This window comes from Bos indicus x Bos taurus, chromosome 2 (genome assembly GCF_003369695.1).
Source record: "Bos indicus x Bos taurus breed Angus x Brahman F1 hybrid chromosome 2, Bos_hybrid_MaternalHap_v2.0, whole genome shotgun sequence".
Classification (NCBI taxonomy): domain Eukaryota; kingdom Metazoa; phylum Chordata; class Mammalia; order Artiodactyla; family Bovidae; genus Bos; species Bos indicus x Bos taurus.
The window spans coordinates 30,259,065-30,277,823 of NC_040077.1; the positions used below are offsets into that span (position 1 = coordinate 30,259,065).

The 18,759-nt window shown below is 38.7% G+C and overlaps 1 protein-coding gene across 1 annotated transcript in view; it reads left to right on the top strand.

The window, feature by feature from the left end:
* Positions 1-18,759, top strand: part of TTC21B (tetratricopeptide repeat domain 21B) — a 97,744-nt gene that overhangs the window by 62,486 nt on the left and 16,499 nt on the right. The window contains exons 23-25 of the mRNA XM_027558825.1: positions 7,252-7,402; positions 7,570-7,731; positions 10,033-10,228. Coding sequence (XP_027414626.1) covers positions 7,252-7,402; positions 7,570-7,731; positions 10,033-10,228 — 509 coding nt within the window. The remainder of the gene's footprint in view (positions 1-7,251; positions 7,403-7,569; positions 7,732-10,032; positions 10,229-18,759) is intronic.

Here is an 18,759-nt window from a genome sequence, read left to right on the forward strand (position 1 = left end):
CTAAATGCTCCAATCAAAAGAGACAGAGTAGCAAATTGGATTAAGGAAGAAGAAAAAAACCCCAAGAGTCTACAAATACGCTGCCTGCAAGAGACCCACTTAGGTCAAAGGACACACAAAGATTGAAAGTGAAGGGATAGAAAACATATTTCCTGGAAATGAGAAGAAATTGGGGGTAGTTTTGCTCATATCAGACAAAACAGACTTTAAAAGGAGAAATTCACTGATTCAGTTATACGTGTATTTACTCTTTTTTCAAATTATTTTCCCATTTAGGTTATTAGGGAATATTGAGCAGAGTTCCTACGCCATAAAGAAAGTTAGGGGAGGACACTATATAATGACAAAAGAATCAATACAAGATTTTACACTTGTCTACATATATGCATAATGGATTGGAATGCAAAAGTAGAAAGTCAAGAGATAACTGGACAACTGGCAAGTTTGGGCTTGGAATACAAAATGGAGCAGGGCAAAGGCTAACAGTTTTGTCAAGAGAACACACTGGTCATAGCAAATGCCATTTTCCAGCAAACCAATATATGCCTCTACATGTGGACATCACCACATGGTCAATACTGAAATCAGATTGATTATATTCTTTGTAGCCAAAGATGGAGAAGTTCTATACAGTCAGCAAAAATAAGACCTGGAGTTGACTGTGGCTCAGATCATCAGCTCCTTATTGTGAAATTTGGTTCAAATAAGGTTCAAACTGAAGACAGTAGGGAACACCATTAGACCATGCAGGTATGACCTAAATCAAATTCTTTATGATTACACAGTGAAAGTTACAAATAGATTCAAGGGAGTAGATCTGGTAGACAGAATACCTGAAGAACTATGGACAGAGGTTCATAACACTGAGGAGGAGGCAGTGACCAAAACCATCCCAAAGAAAAAGAAGTGCAACAAGGCAAAATGGTTGTCTGAGGAGGCTTTACAAATCGCTGAGGAAAGAAGAGAAGCAAAAGGCAAGGAAGAAAGAGAAAGATATATCCAACTGAATTCAGAGTTCAGAGAATAGCAGGGAGAGATAAGAAGGCTTTCTTAAGTAAACATTGCAAAGAAATAGTGGAAAACAATAGAATGGGAAAGACTAGAGATCTCTTCAAGAAAATTGGAAATATCAAGGGAATATTTCACGCATGAGAATGAAAAAGGACAGAAGCAGTAAGGACCTGACAGAAATAGAAGCAATTAAGAAGAGATGGCAAGAATACACAGAACTATACAAGGAAGGTCTTAATGAACCAAATAACCATAATGATATGGTCACTCACACCTAGAGCCAGACATCCTAGAGTGTGAAGCCAAGTGGGCCTTAGGAAGCATTACTATGACCAAAGCTAGTGGAGGTGATGGAATTCCAGCTAAGCTATTTCAAATCCCCAAAGATGAAGCTGTTAAAGTGCTACACTCAATGGATCAGCAAATTTGGAAAATTCAGCAGTGGTCATAGGACTGGAAAATGTCAGTTTTCATTCCATTCCCAAAGAAGGGTAATGCCAAAGAATGTTCAAACTATCGTGCAATTGCACTCATTTCACATGCTAGCAAGATTTTGCTCAAAATCCTTCAAGCTAGGCTTTAGCAGTATGTGAACCGAGAACTTCCGGATGTACAAGCTGGATTTAGAAAAGGCAGAGGAACCAGAGATCAAATTGCCAACATTCATAGGATCATGGAGAAAGCAAGATTTCCAGAAAAACATCTGACTCATTAACTATGCTAAAGCCTTTGACTGTGTGAATCACAACAAACTGTGGAAAATTCTTAAAGAGAGGGGAATACCAGAGCACCTTACCTGCCTCCTGAGAAACCTCTTTGTGGGTCAAGAAGCAACAGAACTGGACATGGAACAACAAACTGGTTCAAAATTGGTGGAAAGGAGTATTTCAAGGCTGTACATTGTCACTCTGCTTATTTAACGTCTATGCACAGTACATATGTGAAATGGTGGGCTAGATGAATCACAAGCTGGAGTCAGGAATGCTGGGAGAATATCAACCTCAGATATGCATGTGGTGCTACCCTAATGGCAGAAAGTGAAGAGGAACTAAAGAGCTTCTTGATGAGGGTGAAAGAGGAGAGTGAAAAAAACATGGCATAAAACTCGGCATTCAAAAAAATAAGATCATGGCATCCAGTCCCATCACTTTATGACAAATAGAAGCGGAAAAGGTGGAAGCAGTGACAGATTCTCTTTTCTTGGGCTCCAAAATCACTGAAGACAGGGACTGCAGCCATGAAATTAAAAGACACTTCCTCCTTGGAAGAAAAGCCATGATAAACCCAGACAGTGTATTAAAAGGAAGAGACATCACTTTGCCCACAAAGGGCCGTATAGTCAAAGCTATCGTTTTGCCGGTAGTCATGTACGAATGTGAGGGGTGGACCATAAAGAAGGCTGAGCACCAAAGAATTGATCCTTTTGAACTGTGGTGCTGGAGAGGACTCTTTGAGAGTCCCTTGGACAGCAAGGAGATCAAACCAGTCAATCCTAAAGGAAGTCAACCCTGAATATTCATTGGAAGGACGGATCCTGAAGCTCCAATCCTTTGGCCACTTGATGTGAAGAGCTCACTCATTGGAAAAGACCCTGATGCTGGGAAAGATTGAAGGCAAAGGAGAAGGGGTTGGCAGAGGATGAGATGGTTAAATAGTATCACCAACTCAATGGACATGAGTGAGCAAACTGGGAGATCATGGAGGACAGAAGAGCCTGGCATGCTGCAGTCCATGGGGTAGCAGAGAGTCACACACAACTTAGCGACTGAACAGCAGCAGCAGCAACATATATACACTTAATATAGGAGCACCCAAATGTCTAAAACAATACTAACAGACATAAAAGGAGAAATCGACAAGAATACAACAATAGGAGACTTTTACACCTCATTTAAATCAATGGACAGATCTTCTAGACAGGAAATGAATAAGGCAACAGAGATCCCAAGTGATACAATAATACAGTTAAGACTTAATTGATATTTTCAGGTCATTAAATCCCCCATCCCCCCAAAAAAACACCAGAGTACACATTCTTTACATGCACCTGGAATGTTCTCTAGGATTGACCACATACTAGGGCACAAATGGGCCTCAGTGAATTTTAAAAGTATAGAAATAATCCTAAGCATCTTTTCTGACCACAGTGGCATGAAACTAGACATCAGTGACAGAAAAAGAAATGAGAAAAAATTATTCCATGGAAACTAAAGAACATACCACTAAAAAAACTAATGAATAAACAGTAAAACAAAGAGGAAATTACAAAATACCTTGAGGCAAATGACAATGAAAACACAGCCATACAAAAATCTATGGGATGCAGCAAAAGCAGTTCTTAGAGGGAAGTTTATAGCAATGCAGACTTTGCTCAAAGTAACAAGAAAAATCTTGAATAACCTAATTTGCCACTTAAAAGAATTAGAAAAAGAACTAATAAAACCTAAAGTCAGCAGAAGGAAGGAAATAATAAAGATCAAATAGGTAATAGAGATTTAAACCAATAGAAAATATAAATAAAACCAGTAGCTAGTTCTTTAAAGAGGAAAGCTTCTGCACAGCAAAGGAAACCATAAACAAAATGTAAAGATTCAAAGAATGGGAGAAAATATTTACAAATGATGCAGCCGACAAGGGCTTAGTTTCCAAACTATACAAACAGCTCATACAACTCAACAGCTAAAAAAAAAAAAACCACTTTAAAATGGGCAGAAGACCTAATTTGACATTTCTCCAAAGAAATATATAGGCACATGAAAAGATACTCAACATAGCTAATTAGGGAATTGCAAATCAAACTGCAATGAAATGCCACCATACACCAGTCAGAATAGCTATTAAAAACTCTACAAAAAAATAAATAAATAAAAACTCTACAAGTAGCAAATGCCAGAGAAGATATGGAGAAAAGCGACCCTCCTACACTGTTGTTGGTGGGAATGTAAGTAGGTACAGCCACTATGGAAAACAATAATGGAAGTTCCTGAGAAAACTAAAAATAGAAATACTGTTTGATTCAGCAGTCCCGCTCCTGTGTATATATCCAGACAAAACTCTGATCTAAAAAAGAAACACGCACCGTTATGTTCACAGCAGCACTATTCACAATAGCCAAGACGTGGAAACAACCTAAATATCCATCAACAGAGGAATGGATAAAGAAGTAGTAGTACATATATACAATGCAATATTACTCAGCCATGAAAAACAGAATGAAATCATGCCATTCGCAGCAACATGGATTAGGGATTATCATAATAGGTGAAGTAAGTCAGAAAGAGAAAGACAGATAGCATATGATATCACTTACATGTGAAATCTAAAATATGACAAATGAACCTGTCTACAAAACAGACTCATGGACGTAGCTGTGGTTGCCATGGGGAAGAGAGTCCAGGGAAGGATGTAGTGGGAGGTTGGGGTTAACACATGTAAGCTAATGGAATGGATAAACAACAAGGGCCTACTGTATAGCACAAAATTGTATATTCAGTATCCTGTGATTAACCATAATGGAAAAGAATATTAATAAAAGTGTGTATTTGTATAACTGAATCACTTTCTGTACAGCAGAAATTCACATACCATTGTAAGTCAACTACATGTCAATAAAACTTTTAAAAAGACAAATGGTTATATTGTAACCTGGATTGTTTTGACATCATGTAAAAGAGTAGATGCAAAGCCCACAGAGGTTCCTGTTTTTTCATGATTTTTTTTGTATTTGTTAAAACATACATAACATAAAATTTGCCATGTTAGCCATTCTTCAGCGTGTGGTTCAGTGGCATTAAGTACATTGACATTTTTGTGTAACCATCACCATAATCCATCTTGAGAACTTTTTCTTCATTTCAAACTGAAATTCTATACCCTAACTCCCCATTTCCTGCAGGCCCTGACAATCACCATCTACTTTTTGCCTCTATGAATTTGATTCCTCTAGATACCTTTTATAAATGGAATCATACAGTACTTGTTCTTTTTTTGTTGGCTTATTTCACTTACTTCAACGTTTTCAAGGGTTATCTACGTTGTATGTGGCACATCAGAATTTCCTTCCTTTTTAAGTTGAAATAATATGCCTTTACATATATATACCATGTTTTGTTTATCCATGCATCCACTGATGGATATTTGGGTGGTTTCCACCTTTTGGCTGCTGTGAACACTGGTGTACAAATATTTCATTAGGTCCCTGCTTTCAGTTCTTGGGGGTATATACCCAGAAGCGGAAGAGCTGGATTATATGGCATGTTCTCTTTCCTTACAAAATAGAATCAGGATAAATTGCTTTTAAGTTTTTATTTGTATGTGTGCACTTTAATTCTAGGAATTCAGTGACTCCATTGGTATAGTCCATGGAATTCTCTAGGCTAGAATACTGGAGTGAGTAGCCTTTCCCTTCTCCAGGGTATCTTCCCAACCCAGGGATCGAACCCAAGTCTCCCACATTGTGGGCAGATTCTTTACCAGCTGGACCACAAGGGAAGCCCAAGAATACTGGAGTGGGTAGCCTATCCCTTCTTCAGCGGATCTCCCCAACCCAGGAATCAAAACAGGTCTTTTGCATTGCAGGTAGATTCTTTACCAACTGAGCTATCAGGGAAGCCCCAGCAAAGTGATCAGAAAAGCTTATATAAATAAGGAATTTTATAAATCCCTACCATGCGTCCTGTGCTAACAGATACTTATAAGATCCAATATCTAAAAAATATAACTATACAGAAATAAAGTGTGAGCCATCAGTGTGATAGACAAGAGTACAGTGACTAAAATGTTTTTGAAGATCATTTTATGACAGGAAATGTTTACTATACAATGTTGAGTCAGAATCAGAATCCCAAACATGACTCTAACTTTTATATATGTAAGCAACATATTTGTTTGCATTTAAATATTTATAAATTGATTTCCACTCATAAAGATAGGAAATGTACCAAAATGTGGTAATCTCTAGTTGGTGGGAATATGAGGGATTATTTTTCTCCTTTATACTTTTCTATAGTTTTCCAAATTTTCTGAAGTGTCCATGCATTGTTTTTATAATCTTAAAAAACAGGTATTAAAATGATTCTCAAAATTTAGTATTTTAGTGATTAGAAAGGACTGAATAGATTTAATTTCTGGCAGAGCCTGCCAGAAAATTATACCCAAGACTAAATACCTAACTCTTTTTCCTTAGAAGAAGATAAAATAGGATTAAAATACTGGGATTAATATGTTAAGGTTATAATATGGCAAGTGGGTATCTAGTGTTTCAGGTACGTATACACATTAAGGCACGTCTGGAGTAAAATTCCTAATTGCCCACCCTAAACGTTATCATTAAGATGTTCTCCAGTACTCTTGCCTGGAAAATCCCATGGATGGAGGAGCCTGGTGGGCTGCAGTCCATGGGGTCGCTAAGAGTCGGACACGACTGAGCGACTTCACTTTCACTTCTCACTTTCATGCATTGGAGAAGGAAATGGCAACCCACTCCAGTGTTCTTGCCTGGAGAATCTCAGGGACGGGGGAGCCTGGTGGGCTGCCGTCTATGGGGTCGCACAGAGTCGGACACAACTGAAGCGACTTAGCAGCAGCAGCAAGATACCTGCTTCCTAGCTGCCTGCCTGTTAAGTCGCTTCGTTCATTTCCGACTCTGTGCAACCCTATGGACTATAACCTACCAGGCTCCACTGTCCATGGGATTCTCCAAGCAAGAATACTGAAGTAGGTTGCCATGCCCTTCGACAGGGTACCTTCCTGACCCAAGGATCGAACCCACATCTCTTACTTCTCCTGCATTGGCAGGCAGGTTCTTTACCACTAGTACCACCTCAGAAGCAGAAGTCAGAAAGCAGATCTCAGAGACAGACTTGTCCTGTGCAATCAAATGGATCCTCCTGAATTGTACTTCTAAGAGTTTAGATTGTGCAGAGGCTGTTTCTTTCTAGAAGGTTTATGGTCCCAGGAATAATGACTGAAAAGTAAGTCACAACGAATATGCATTTTATAGATTTGCCTATAATGAACATTCTCTCACTGTGACCAGACCAACCCCAGCTTTATTGTTTGAGAAATCATCCACTGTCCATACAGTCTCTTTAGGGACTTATAACCCCTAAGGTACTTCTTTTATTTATATTTAAATTGCACTTCATTTGAAGCAAACTATACTTTAATAAAGTAAGATTTCAACCATCAAAACAAAAGCTGTAAAATGTTTTCCATAACCAAAATGTTCTTTGTTTCTAGATAATTATATGACGTTATCTCGTTTAATTGATTTCTTAAGAAGATGTGGAAAACTTGAAGATGTTCCACGATTTTTCTTAATGGCTGAGAAACGTAACTCCAGAGCAAAACTGGAGCCAGGATTTCAGTACTGTAAAGGATTATATCTTTGGTAAATTTGTTAGCAAATAAACTCTATATAATGTTTTTCTCATTCAATTACAAAATTTCTGCATTTTAAAGTGATAGTTTTATTTACTAAATAAATTATAAATGATTTAAAGTTTGTAGTGATTGAAATAAGTAATGCTTTTTTTTTTTTTTTTAACATGTAACAAGGTATACTGGAGAACCAAATGATGCCCTTCGACATTTTAATAAAGCTCGGAAAGACAGTGACTGGGGCCAAAATGCCCTTTATAATATGATAGAAATCTGTTTGAATCCAGATAATGAAACTGTTGGAGGCGAAGTATTTGAAAATCTGGATGCAGATCTGGGGTGAGTAGTAGTTGACAAGATACACTTTAAAAAAAAAACAAAAAACACTTGTTAGGGGCAAATAAGCAAGGGTGTTTTATAAGGAGAACTAAATTCCAGGAGAGCACTAATGAAAGTTTAGTGAATAAATCAGCTGGAATAACTCTTCTCTGAAACAAGTATGAAATGCTTATAGGTTTCCTAAATCAGAATAGATGTTATTAAAGACAGCCCCCCAATTACTCTGTAAAAAATGGGATGAATTGTAGAGTTTGATTACTTAGGAAAAAATTGCCCACATAACAGTAACTTCCTAACATGATAGCTATCTACCAAACCCTGTGCTCTATACTTTATTAACACACTGTCTTATTAATATTTATTCCCTATTACAGCATTGTGAAAAAGCTCAGAGTTAACCTGTCTAGTGTGATGGAGTTAGAATACAGTGGAGGCAAGCTTTAGGTTGAGTCCTACCTGGCCTCAGCCACCTGCTGCGAGCCTTGTGGTGCAGCCCTGGCCAGGAGCTGTGTTTCTGTCAGTGTGTGTTTGTGGAAGGCAGGAGGGCAGCGTAAGGATGTAAAGGGAATAGAAGAGACGGTTTCTGCCTCCAGGAACATGCGATTGACCTGGTAGGCAAGACAGTATCTGAAACCATTCACTCTCCAACAAAACAGAAATGGGTTAAATTGATGTTAAGTGTTGGAGGAATTCATAGAAATCATAGCAGTCAGGGGAAGCTGCATAGAGGAGTGGGAGAAAACAGGACCCAGTTGCTGACATGTGTCAGTGACAACTTTGAAGGCTTGGATTATAGAGGCCCACTAAAGGATTTACAGTAAGGGAGAGGCATTTTTATTTTTTGTTTGTTTTAGAAAGGTTAAAGTATCCTGCTGTTGTTATGCAACTAAAGGCTGTCCACATGGAAATCTTCAGCCATGGGTTGAAAACACCAAACTCAGAATATAGAACTCAAAAGGGAAGTCACAGCTGGAGTTACAGATTTGGGGGACCAGTGCTGAGTGGGTAGTCGGGACCCCATGAATGACCTGTTTTCAAGTAGAATGCAGTAACGGAAGTCTAAGACCTAAATTTGGGGTGTGCTAACATTCAAGGAGATTGGAGGAGGAAGAGAGGTAAGGAAAGGACAATGACTTTGGTGGGGAGAGAAGGAAAACTGTAATCTTAACAAAAAACAAAGAAGAGGAGCTTGGGAGAAGGTTACCAACAGTGTAAAATCTTTTAGAGAAGGTAAAAGAAAAGCCTGAGAAGATCAGTGGCTTCAGTGATTAGTGAAAGTGAAAGTGAAGTAGCTCAGTCGTGTCTGACTCTTTGCAACCTTGTGGACTGTAGCGTACCAGACTCCTCCCTCCATGGGATTCTCCAGGCAAGAATACTGGAGTGGGTTGCCACTTCCTTCTCCAGATCTTCCTGACCCAGGGATCGAACCCTGGTCTCCCGCATTGCAGGCAGACGCTTTAACCTCTGAGCCACCAGGGAAGCCCAGTGATTATTAGGCTTTGAGAATTTAATTTCCTTTTGTTAATTGATTTACTAATACATTATATTCAGGTGTGGGTCAGTATATAAGAAAATTGCTATTGCACAAATTGTTATTGCACTTAAAATGTACAACCTTTTGACAAATACAGAATTTCTTTTCTTAAAAGTCTAATAGGCAACAGGGAGAGGAAAATTAAGTACACTTTATATGTCTGCAAACTTAGATTCAAATCCTAGGTTTAATATAGATATGTGACCTTTGGAAAATTAATACTTTCTCTATTGGAGCCTTGGTTTTCTCATATATAAAATGGATTCAACATTGATTGAATGAAGTAATACAGTGCTTGGCACATAGTAAGAACTTTAACATAGTAACTTTCTGCTCCCTCCTTTTTAAAGATTAATTTTTTAAAATTGAAGTACAGTTGATTTACAGTATTTTATAGTCTTTTTTTTTTTTCATTTTCTGAGCAAATATGCTATTTGATAATTGGATGATTCTACTTATCCTGAATTCAGTTTTGTATTAGTGAAATGAATACACTTACCACAGGTAGATAGTATCCAGTTTTTGTTTTCAATTTAAAGTGAATAAATGTCTAATGATGTTTGATTGAAGCTATGTTAGTTTTGTTTTTTTTAAACTAACTGTGCTTTAATTTATATTAGAAAAGAATAAGTGACGTTCTTCAATAGGATTAGTTTTAAATTGGTGAGAAAAGTAGAAACCAGTGTACCCTCGAGCTCATTCTAATCTCAATGAATTTTGTTTCATGAGTAGTAGATATTAACAGATTTATTTTTAATTGTATACAGTAATTCAACTGAGAAGCAAGAGTCTGTGCAGTTAGCAGTGAGAACAGCAGAAAAGCTCCTTAAAGAACTAAAACCTCAGACTGTTCAGGGTCAAGTACAGCTTCGCATAATGGAAAACTATTGCCTGATGGCCACCAAACAGAAATCTAATGTGGAGCAGGCACTGAATACCTTCACCGAAATAGCAGCATCTGAGGTTAGTAGATTTCCTTTTTCAACTTCACATGTTACCTTTCCTTGCTGTGTTCAGTCGCATAGTTGTGTCCAGCTCTTTGCAACCCCATGAACTGTAGCCTGCCAGGCTCCTCTGTCCGTGGGGATTCTCCAGTCAAGAATACTGCAGTGGGTTGCCAGTCAAGAATACTGCAGTGGGTTGCCATGCCCTCCTCCGGGGGAACCTTCCCAACCCAGGGATCAAACCCAGGTCTTCCACATTGCAGGCAGATTCTTTACCGTGTACTCCACCAATACCTTTCCTTGGTAGTGTAAAAATACATGTTTTTATTAGTTGTTTATTTTCTGAAGGTTGACTTCATTATTTACAATTATTAAAAATTAGGTATACAGTTTGGTATGATTTTCCATCAGGCACCTTTGTTTTCAGAGGAGGCATTGTTACATGCTTATGTGTTGTTATCAGTTCAGTTCAGTCACTCAGTCGTGTCCAACTCTTTGTGACCCCATGGACTGCAGCACGCCAAGCCTCCCTGTCCATCACCAACTCCCAGAGTTCACTCAAACTCATGTCCATTGACTTAGTGATGCCATCCAACCATCTCATCCTCTGTCATCCCCTTTTCCTCCCACCCTCAGTCTTTCCCAGCATCCAGGTCTTTTCAAATGAGTCAGTTCTTCACATCAGGTGGCCAAGGTATTGGAGTTTCAGCTTTAACATCAGTTCTTCCAGTGAATATTCAGGACTGATTTCCTTTAGGATGGACTGGTTGGATCTCCTTGCTGTCCAAGGGATTCTCAAGAGTCTTCTCCAACACCACAGTTCAAAAGCATCAATTCTTTGGCGCTCAGCTTTCTTTCTAGTCCAACTCTCACATCCATACATGACTACTGGAAAAGCCATAGCTTTAACTAGACAGACCTTTGTTGGCAAAGTAATGTCTTTGCTTTGTAATATGCTGTCTAGGTTGGTCATAACTTTTCTTCCAAGGAGCAAGAATCTTTTAATTTCATGGCTGCAGTCACCATCTGAAGTGATTTTGGAGCCCCCAAAAGTAAAGTCAGCCACTGTTTCTCTGTCTATTTGCCATGAAGTGATGGGACTGGATGCCATGATCTTAGTTTTCTTACTGTTGAGTTTTAAACCAACTTTTTCACTCTTTCACTTTCATCAAGAGGCTCTTTAGTTGCTCTTCACTTTCTGCCATAAGGGTGGTGTCATCTGCATATCTGAGGTTATTGATATTTCTCCTGGCAATCTTGATTCCAGCTTGTGCTTCATCCAGTCCAGCATTTCTCATGATGTACTCTGCATATACGTTAAATAAGCAGGGTGAACAATATACAGCCTTGATGTACTCCTTTCCTGAATGGAACCAGTCTATTATTCCATGTCCAGTTCTAATTGTTGCTTCTTGACCTGCATACAGATTTCTCAGAAGGCATGTCAGGTGGTCTGGTATTCCCATCTCTTTTAGAATTCTCCATAGTTTGTTGTGATCCACATACTCAAAAGCTTTGGCATAGTAATAAAGCAGATGTTTTTCTGGAACTCTCTTGCTTTTTTGATGATCCAGCCAGTGTTGGCAATTTGATCTCTGGTTCCTCTGCCTTTTCTAAGTTCAGCTTGAACATCTGGAAATTCATGGTTCACATACTGTTGAAGCCTGGCTTGGAGAATTTTGAGCATTACTTTACTAGTGTGTGAGATGCGTGCAATTGTGTGGTAGTTTGAGCATTCTTTGGCATTGCCTTTCTTTGGGATTGGAATGAAAACTGACCTTCTCCAGTCCTGTGGCCACTGCTGAGTTTTCCAAATTTGCTGGCATATTGAGTGCAGCACTTTCACAGCATCATCTTTTAGGATTTGAAATAGCTCTACTGGAATTCCATCACCTCCACTCTGTTCGTAGTGATGCTTTCTGAGGCCCACTTGACTTCACATTGAGGATGTCTGGCTCTAGGTGAGTGATCACACCATCGTGAGTATCTGGGTCATGAAGATCTTTTTTGTATAGTTCTTCTGTGTATTCTTGCCATCTCTTCTTAATATCTTCTTCTTCTGTTAGGTCCATACCATTTCTGTCCTTTATTGTGCTCATCTTTGTATGAAAAGTTCCCTTGGAATCTCTAATTTTCTTGAAGAGATCTCTAGTCTTTCCCATTTTATTGTTTTCTACTATTTCTTTGCATTGATCACTGAAGAAAGGCTTTCTTATCTCTCCTTGCTATTCTTTGGAATTCTGTATTCAAATGTGTTGTTATATTTATTTCTATTACAATGGTGAGTTCTAGAGAAGGCAAATTCTGCAGGAGGGCCAAAATTAATTCCCAAGGGAATGGTTTTATCATCTATGTTATAGGTATAGCCTAGGTTAACCTACTAAGTGAAAATAAATACCTGAGTGCCTTGATATCTCCTTTTCACTTATGTGAACCTGAAATTTTTCCAGCTCTAAGGACTAAATGAGATCAGTACGGACAACTTGTAATTCAGTCATGCAAATAATACTACTATTCTTTAGCAAGACTGTTATCACCCCCTGAAGCAGTAATAATAATATTTAACAATAATGAATTTTATTGTTAGATCAAAGGCTCTCTTTTCACCCCATTCAAATCCACCACCCTTGTTACCCTCTGGGCCATCTATTTTCCCTTCTCTCATACAGTGCTCTACTGTCCAGTTACTTGTTATTAAGGAAAGAGTCCTAAGTACCCATTCCATCAATGGAGTTCCCTGGAATGCAGAAGACATGGGTTCGATCCCTGGTTCAGGAAGACGCCCTGGAGAAGGAAATGGCAACCCACTCCCGTATTCTTGCCTGGGAAATCTCATGGACAGAGGAGCCTAGTGGGCTATAGTCCATGGGGTCACAAAGAGTCGTACATGACTTAGTGACTAAACAACAGCTCCATCAACAGTTGGTCATAGCTAGTTCTAAGTATACACTAGTTATGTTCTTCCACCATGAAAGACTAGTAATTTGGGGCCTCTCAGAGGATATACAGAATTTTGCTGTATTTTCTTCTGGTTCAAAGATCACAGTGACAACAATAAACCAAAACCCTTTGCTGACCCCTTCCCCTGCCTCTCAGGACCCTGGAGGGCTTTGGAACACCTACAGCTCCTGTTGGTACTTGGGTGCAGGTATCCTTGGTGGCACTTGACCACCACCCTCAGCCCTCCTGGGAACAAAACAGCAAGGCAGCAGCTACACAGTTCCACCCTCATGCCGAGCTTCTGCTGGCATTCAGAGTGTTCTCAGGGGTTGTGCTCAGTAGAATTGACTGTGCGGGAGCAGATGGATGACAGCAGCTGATCCAGAAATAGGACTGTCCTATATCTAAGACAATCTGTAAGAACATGATGAAGCACCATTTCAAGTAAGGTGTCAGCTACTGAATGTTGTGAAGTAACGTTCTGCCGTGTAAGGTGGTTTTGAACTGTGAGGCTTAAGAGAGAACCCTGAAAGCACTAAGTGATATCACAGCTGTTTCCTAGAAAGACTGTGCCAGTTTTTTTGTTTTGGTGAGACTGCCCCATGTTTTGTCATTCTAAATGTGTGATTAGTAATATTCTGTCCTCAGATCTGCTTGCTGAGCACACTGTCCAAAGACTGATGTATGAATTGAAGTTTCATAAGTGAATTTTATCTTGGCATTTTTCCCTTTTAACTCATAGGCTCTATATATTAAATATAATGAATATTCATTGAGTAACCAGTGGGTGCTAAGCATAGACTCACAAAGAGAAGCCACATATAGTTCCTGTCTTCAAGTTTCTCATAACCTACCAAAGAAGAGACAAGCATACTGACTGTAATGTAAAGCAAGATCTGTTACATTCTGTTCTAAAGTTGCAAATAAAAGTGCTGTAGGGGACAGTATAAGGAGAGCTGAGAGACCTTTTCTGTGGAGGAAGTTATGATATAAGAAAAACCAGGATAAACTGCATTTTCACAGGCAGAGATGGAAGAAGTATATTCTAAGTTAAGGGGAAAACGTGAACAAAGGCAGGGAGGCCGTGAAGCATAGGGTATATCCGCAGCCCTGTGTGGCATTCAGATTGATTGAAAAACGGATGTGACAGGAAGACATGAGAGGAAAGAGTGGAAGATGCATTAAACCCAAGCTGAAACGGTCCACTTCCTTTCTTTCCCTCATCTTGAACTATAAAGGTACATCATTTATAACAGAGCTATAGCGCCTTTTGTGCTATAAAGTTGTTGCACTTTCGAGGGACAGAGAGAGAGAAGGTGGTACAGATATCCTGAGAGAGAACATCTTAGGATGTCTCCACCAGAAAAAGTATCATGGGTCCAGTGCAGGGGTTGGAATGCAGGTGTGCAGTATTAAAAACCATTCTTCAGTTCACCCAGGAGTGATCAAGCTGTGAGGAATTGATTAATTCTAATTAAACTCAAGGTATGTAAATTTTAAATCAGGGAGCTCACTTTAAATGTATAGTGTTGGATATTTTTAGTATGTGAATAGATCTGGGCATTTTTTCAGGACCCCTCTCTTTGTGAGCTGTCCTAGGATTTGACAGACAAATACATATTAAGCCTTTATTTATTATACTTTCCTACCTAGCCCACCTGGGATAAGGGTACAGTTCAATAATTAATAACATCCCACATGTCTTCAAAATCCTTACCAAATTGGTTATATTTGGCATTCAAATAAAACCCTTTCTGTCACTCCTTAATTAGAACAAATTACACATTGGAACTTTAACAGAGAGTGTCTGAAGAACTATGGAGGTTCATAACATTGTACAGGAGGTGGTAACCAAAACCATTCCCAAGAAAAAGAAATGCAACAAGGCAAAATGGTTGCCTGAGGAGGCCTTATAAATAGCTGAGAAAAGAAGAGGAGCGAAAGGCAAAGGAGACAGGAAAATATGCACCCATCTGAATGCAGAGTTCCAAAGAATAGCAGGGAGAGATAAAAGAAGTGAACAATGCAGAGAAATAGAGGAAAACAATAGAATGGGAAAGACTAGAGACCTCTTCAAAAAGATTAGTCATACCAAGGGAACATTTCATGCAAAGATGGGCACAATAAAGAACAGAAACCGTAAGGACCTAACAGAAGCAGAAGACATTAAGAAGAGCTGGCAGGAATACACAGAAGAACTGTACAGAAAAAGGTCTTAATGACCAAATTAAGGTCATTAAGATAACCACGATTGTGTGGTTACTCACCTAGAGCCAGACATTCCTAGAGTGTGAAGCTAAGTGGGCCTTAGGAAGCATTACTGTGAACAAAATTAGTGAAGGTGAAGGAATTCCAGCAGAGCTGTTTAAAATCCTGAAAGACAATGGTGTTAAAGTGCTGCATCAATGTACCAGCTATTTGGAAAACTCAGCAGTGGCCATGGTACTGGAAAAGGTCTGTTTTCATTTCAATCCCAAAGAATATTCAAACTACCACAGTTGCACTCATTTCACATGCTAGTAAGGTAATGCTCAAAAACCTTCAAGCTAGGCTTCAACAGTACATGAACTGAGAACTTCCAGATATACAAGCTGGATTTAGAAAAGGCAGAGGAACCAGAGATCAAATTGCCAGCATCTGCTGGATCATAGAAAAAGAGAATTCCAGAAAAAACATCTACTTCTGCTTCATTTGACTATGTTAAAACCTTTGACTGTGTGGATCACAACAGACTGTGGAACATTCTTAAAGAGCTAGGAATACCACACTACTTTACCTGCCTCCTGAGAATCCTGTATGCAAGACAAAAGCAGCACATAGAATCAGACATGGAACAATGGACTGGTTCAAAATTGGGAAAGGAGTACACCAAGGCTATATATTGTCACCCTGTTTATTTAACTTATATGTAGAGTACATCATGTGAAATACTGGGGTGGATGAAGCACAAGCTAGAATCAAGATTGCCTGGAGAAACAATCTCAGATATGCAGATGACACCACCCTCATGGCAGAAAGTGAAGAGGAACTAAAGAGCCTCTTGATGAAGGTGAAAGAGGACAGTGGCTTAAAAAAAAAACCTAGCTTAAAACTCAACATGCAAAAAACTAACATCATGACATCTGGTCCCATCACTTTATGGCAAATAGAAGGGGAAACAATGGAAACGGTGACAGAGGTTTTTTTTTTTTTTTTTTTATGGTGAGAAATTCTTTTTTTTATTTATTTTATTTTATTTTTAAACTTTACATAATTGTATTAGTTTTGCCAAATATCAAAATGAATCCGCCACAGGTATACATGTGTTCCCCATCCTGAACCCTCCTCCCTCCTCCCTCCCCATACCATCCTTCTGGGTCGTCCCAGTGCTCTAGCCCCAAGCATCCAGTATCGTGCATCGAACCTGGACTGGCATCTCGTTCCATACATGATATTTTACATGTTTCAATGCCATTCTCCCAAATCTTCCCACCCTCTCCCTCTCCCATAGAGTCCATAAGACTGTTCTATACATCAGTGTCTCCAAGATCGCTGTAAACTGTGACTGCAGTCATGAAATTAAGATGCTTGCTCTGGAAGAAAAGCTACGACAAACCTAAACAGTGTATTAAAAAGCAGAGACATCACTTTGCTGACAAAGGTCTATGTAATCAAAGCTATGGTTTTTCCAGTGGTCATGTACAGACCACTGTGAGAATTAGACCATAAAGAAGGCTGAGCACCAAAGAATTGATGCTTTCAAACTGTGCGACTTATGAAGAGTCTTTGAGAGTTCCTTGAAGAGCATGGAGATCAAACCAGTCAATCCTCAAGGAAATCAACCCTGAATATTCATTGGAAGGACTGATGCTGAAACTGAAACTCCAGTATTTTGGAGTCAACCATGTCCAGGAAGAATAGGGAGTCCAAGATAGAATATACCCAAGAAGGAACAAACACACCAAGGCACATGATAATCAAACTGACAAAAATTAAAGACAAAGATAAATTATTAAAAGCAACAAGCGAAAAAAGACAAATCCAAGGAAAAACCCATAAGGTTATCAGCCAATTTCTCAATTGACACCCAGCATAGGAGCACCTCAATATGTAAGCCGAATACTAACACATACAGGGAGAAATTGACAGTAACACAATAATAGTGGGGGACTTCAATACCCCACTTTTACCAATGGACAGATCATCCAAACAGAATATCGGTAAGGAAACACAGGCCTTAAAATGATACTTTTCACAAGTTGGACTTAACTGATATTTATAGAGCATTCTATCCAAAAGCAGCAGACTACACATTTTTCTCAAGTGTATGCAGAACATTCTCCAGGATTGAGCACATATTGGGCTATAACGCGAGCCTTGGTAAATTTAAGAAAATCAAAATCATATCAAACATCTTTTCTGATCACAATGCTATGAGATTAGAAATAAACTACAATTAAAAAAAAAACTCTTAAGAAACACAAAGAGGTGGTGGATAAACAATATGCTACTAAACAACCACTGGATCACTGGAGAAATCAGAGGAAATGAAAAAAAACAAAAAAACGAGACAAGTGAAAATGAAAGGCCAGTGGTCCAAAACTTAAGGGATGCAGCAAAGCAGTTGTAAGAGGGAAGTTTATACCAATACAGTCTTAACCTCAAACAAGAAAAATCTCAAGTAAACAACCTAACCTTTCGCCTAAAACAACTAGAGAAAGAAGAAACACAAAACCTAAAGTTAATAAAAGGAGGGAAATCATAAAGATGAGAGCAGAAATAAATGAAATAGAAAAACAACAATTGCAAAATTCAATTAAACTAAAAGCTGGTTCTTTGGAAAGATAAACAAGATTGATAAACCTTTAGCCAGACTCATCAAGAAAAACAGGAAGAGGACTCAAATCAGTAAAATTAGAAATGAAAAAGGAGAAGTTACAGTTGACTCCACAGAAATACCAAGAATCATAAGAGACTACTGTGAATAACTGTATGCCAACAAAATGGATAACCGGGAAGAAATGGACAAATTCTTAGAAAGGCAGTCTCCCTAGACTGAACCAGGAAGAAATAGAAAATGTGAACAAACCAATCACCAGCCCTGAAATTGACACTGTGCTTAAAAACCTCCCAACAAACAAAAATCCAGGACCTGACAGCTTCACAGGTGAATTTAGAGAAGAGTTGACACCTATGCTTCTGAACTGTTCCAAAAAGTCTCAGAGGAAAACTTCCCAACTCATTTTATGAAGCCACCATCACCCTGTTAGCAAAACCAAAGATACCACAATAAAAGAAAATTACAAGCCAGTATCACTGATGGACATAGATGTAGAAATTCTCAACAAAATACTAGCAGTCCATATCCAACAATACATTAAAAGATCATACACCATGATAAGTAGGATTCATCCCAGGGATGCAAGGATTTTTCAATATCTGCAAATCAATCAGTGTGGTACACTATATCATCAAATTGAAGAATAAAAACCATATGATCATCTCAATAGATGCAGAAAAGGCTTTTGACAAAGTTCAGCACCCATTTATGATAAAAAATACTCTCCATAAAGTGGGCATAGAGGGTACATACATCAACATTAAGAAGGCCATATATGACAAACCTACAGC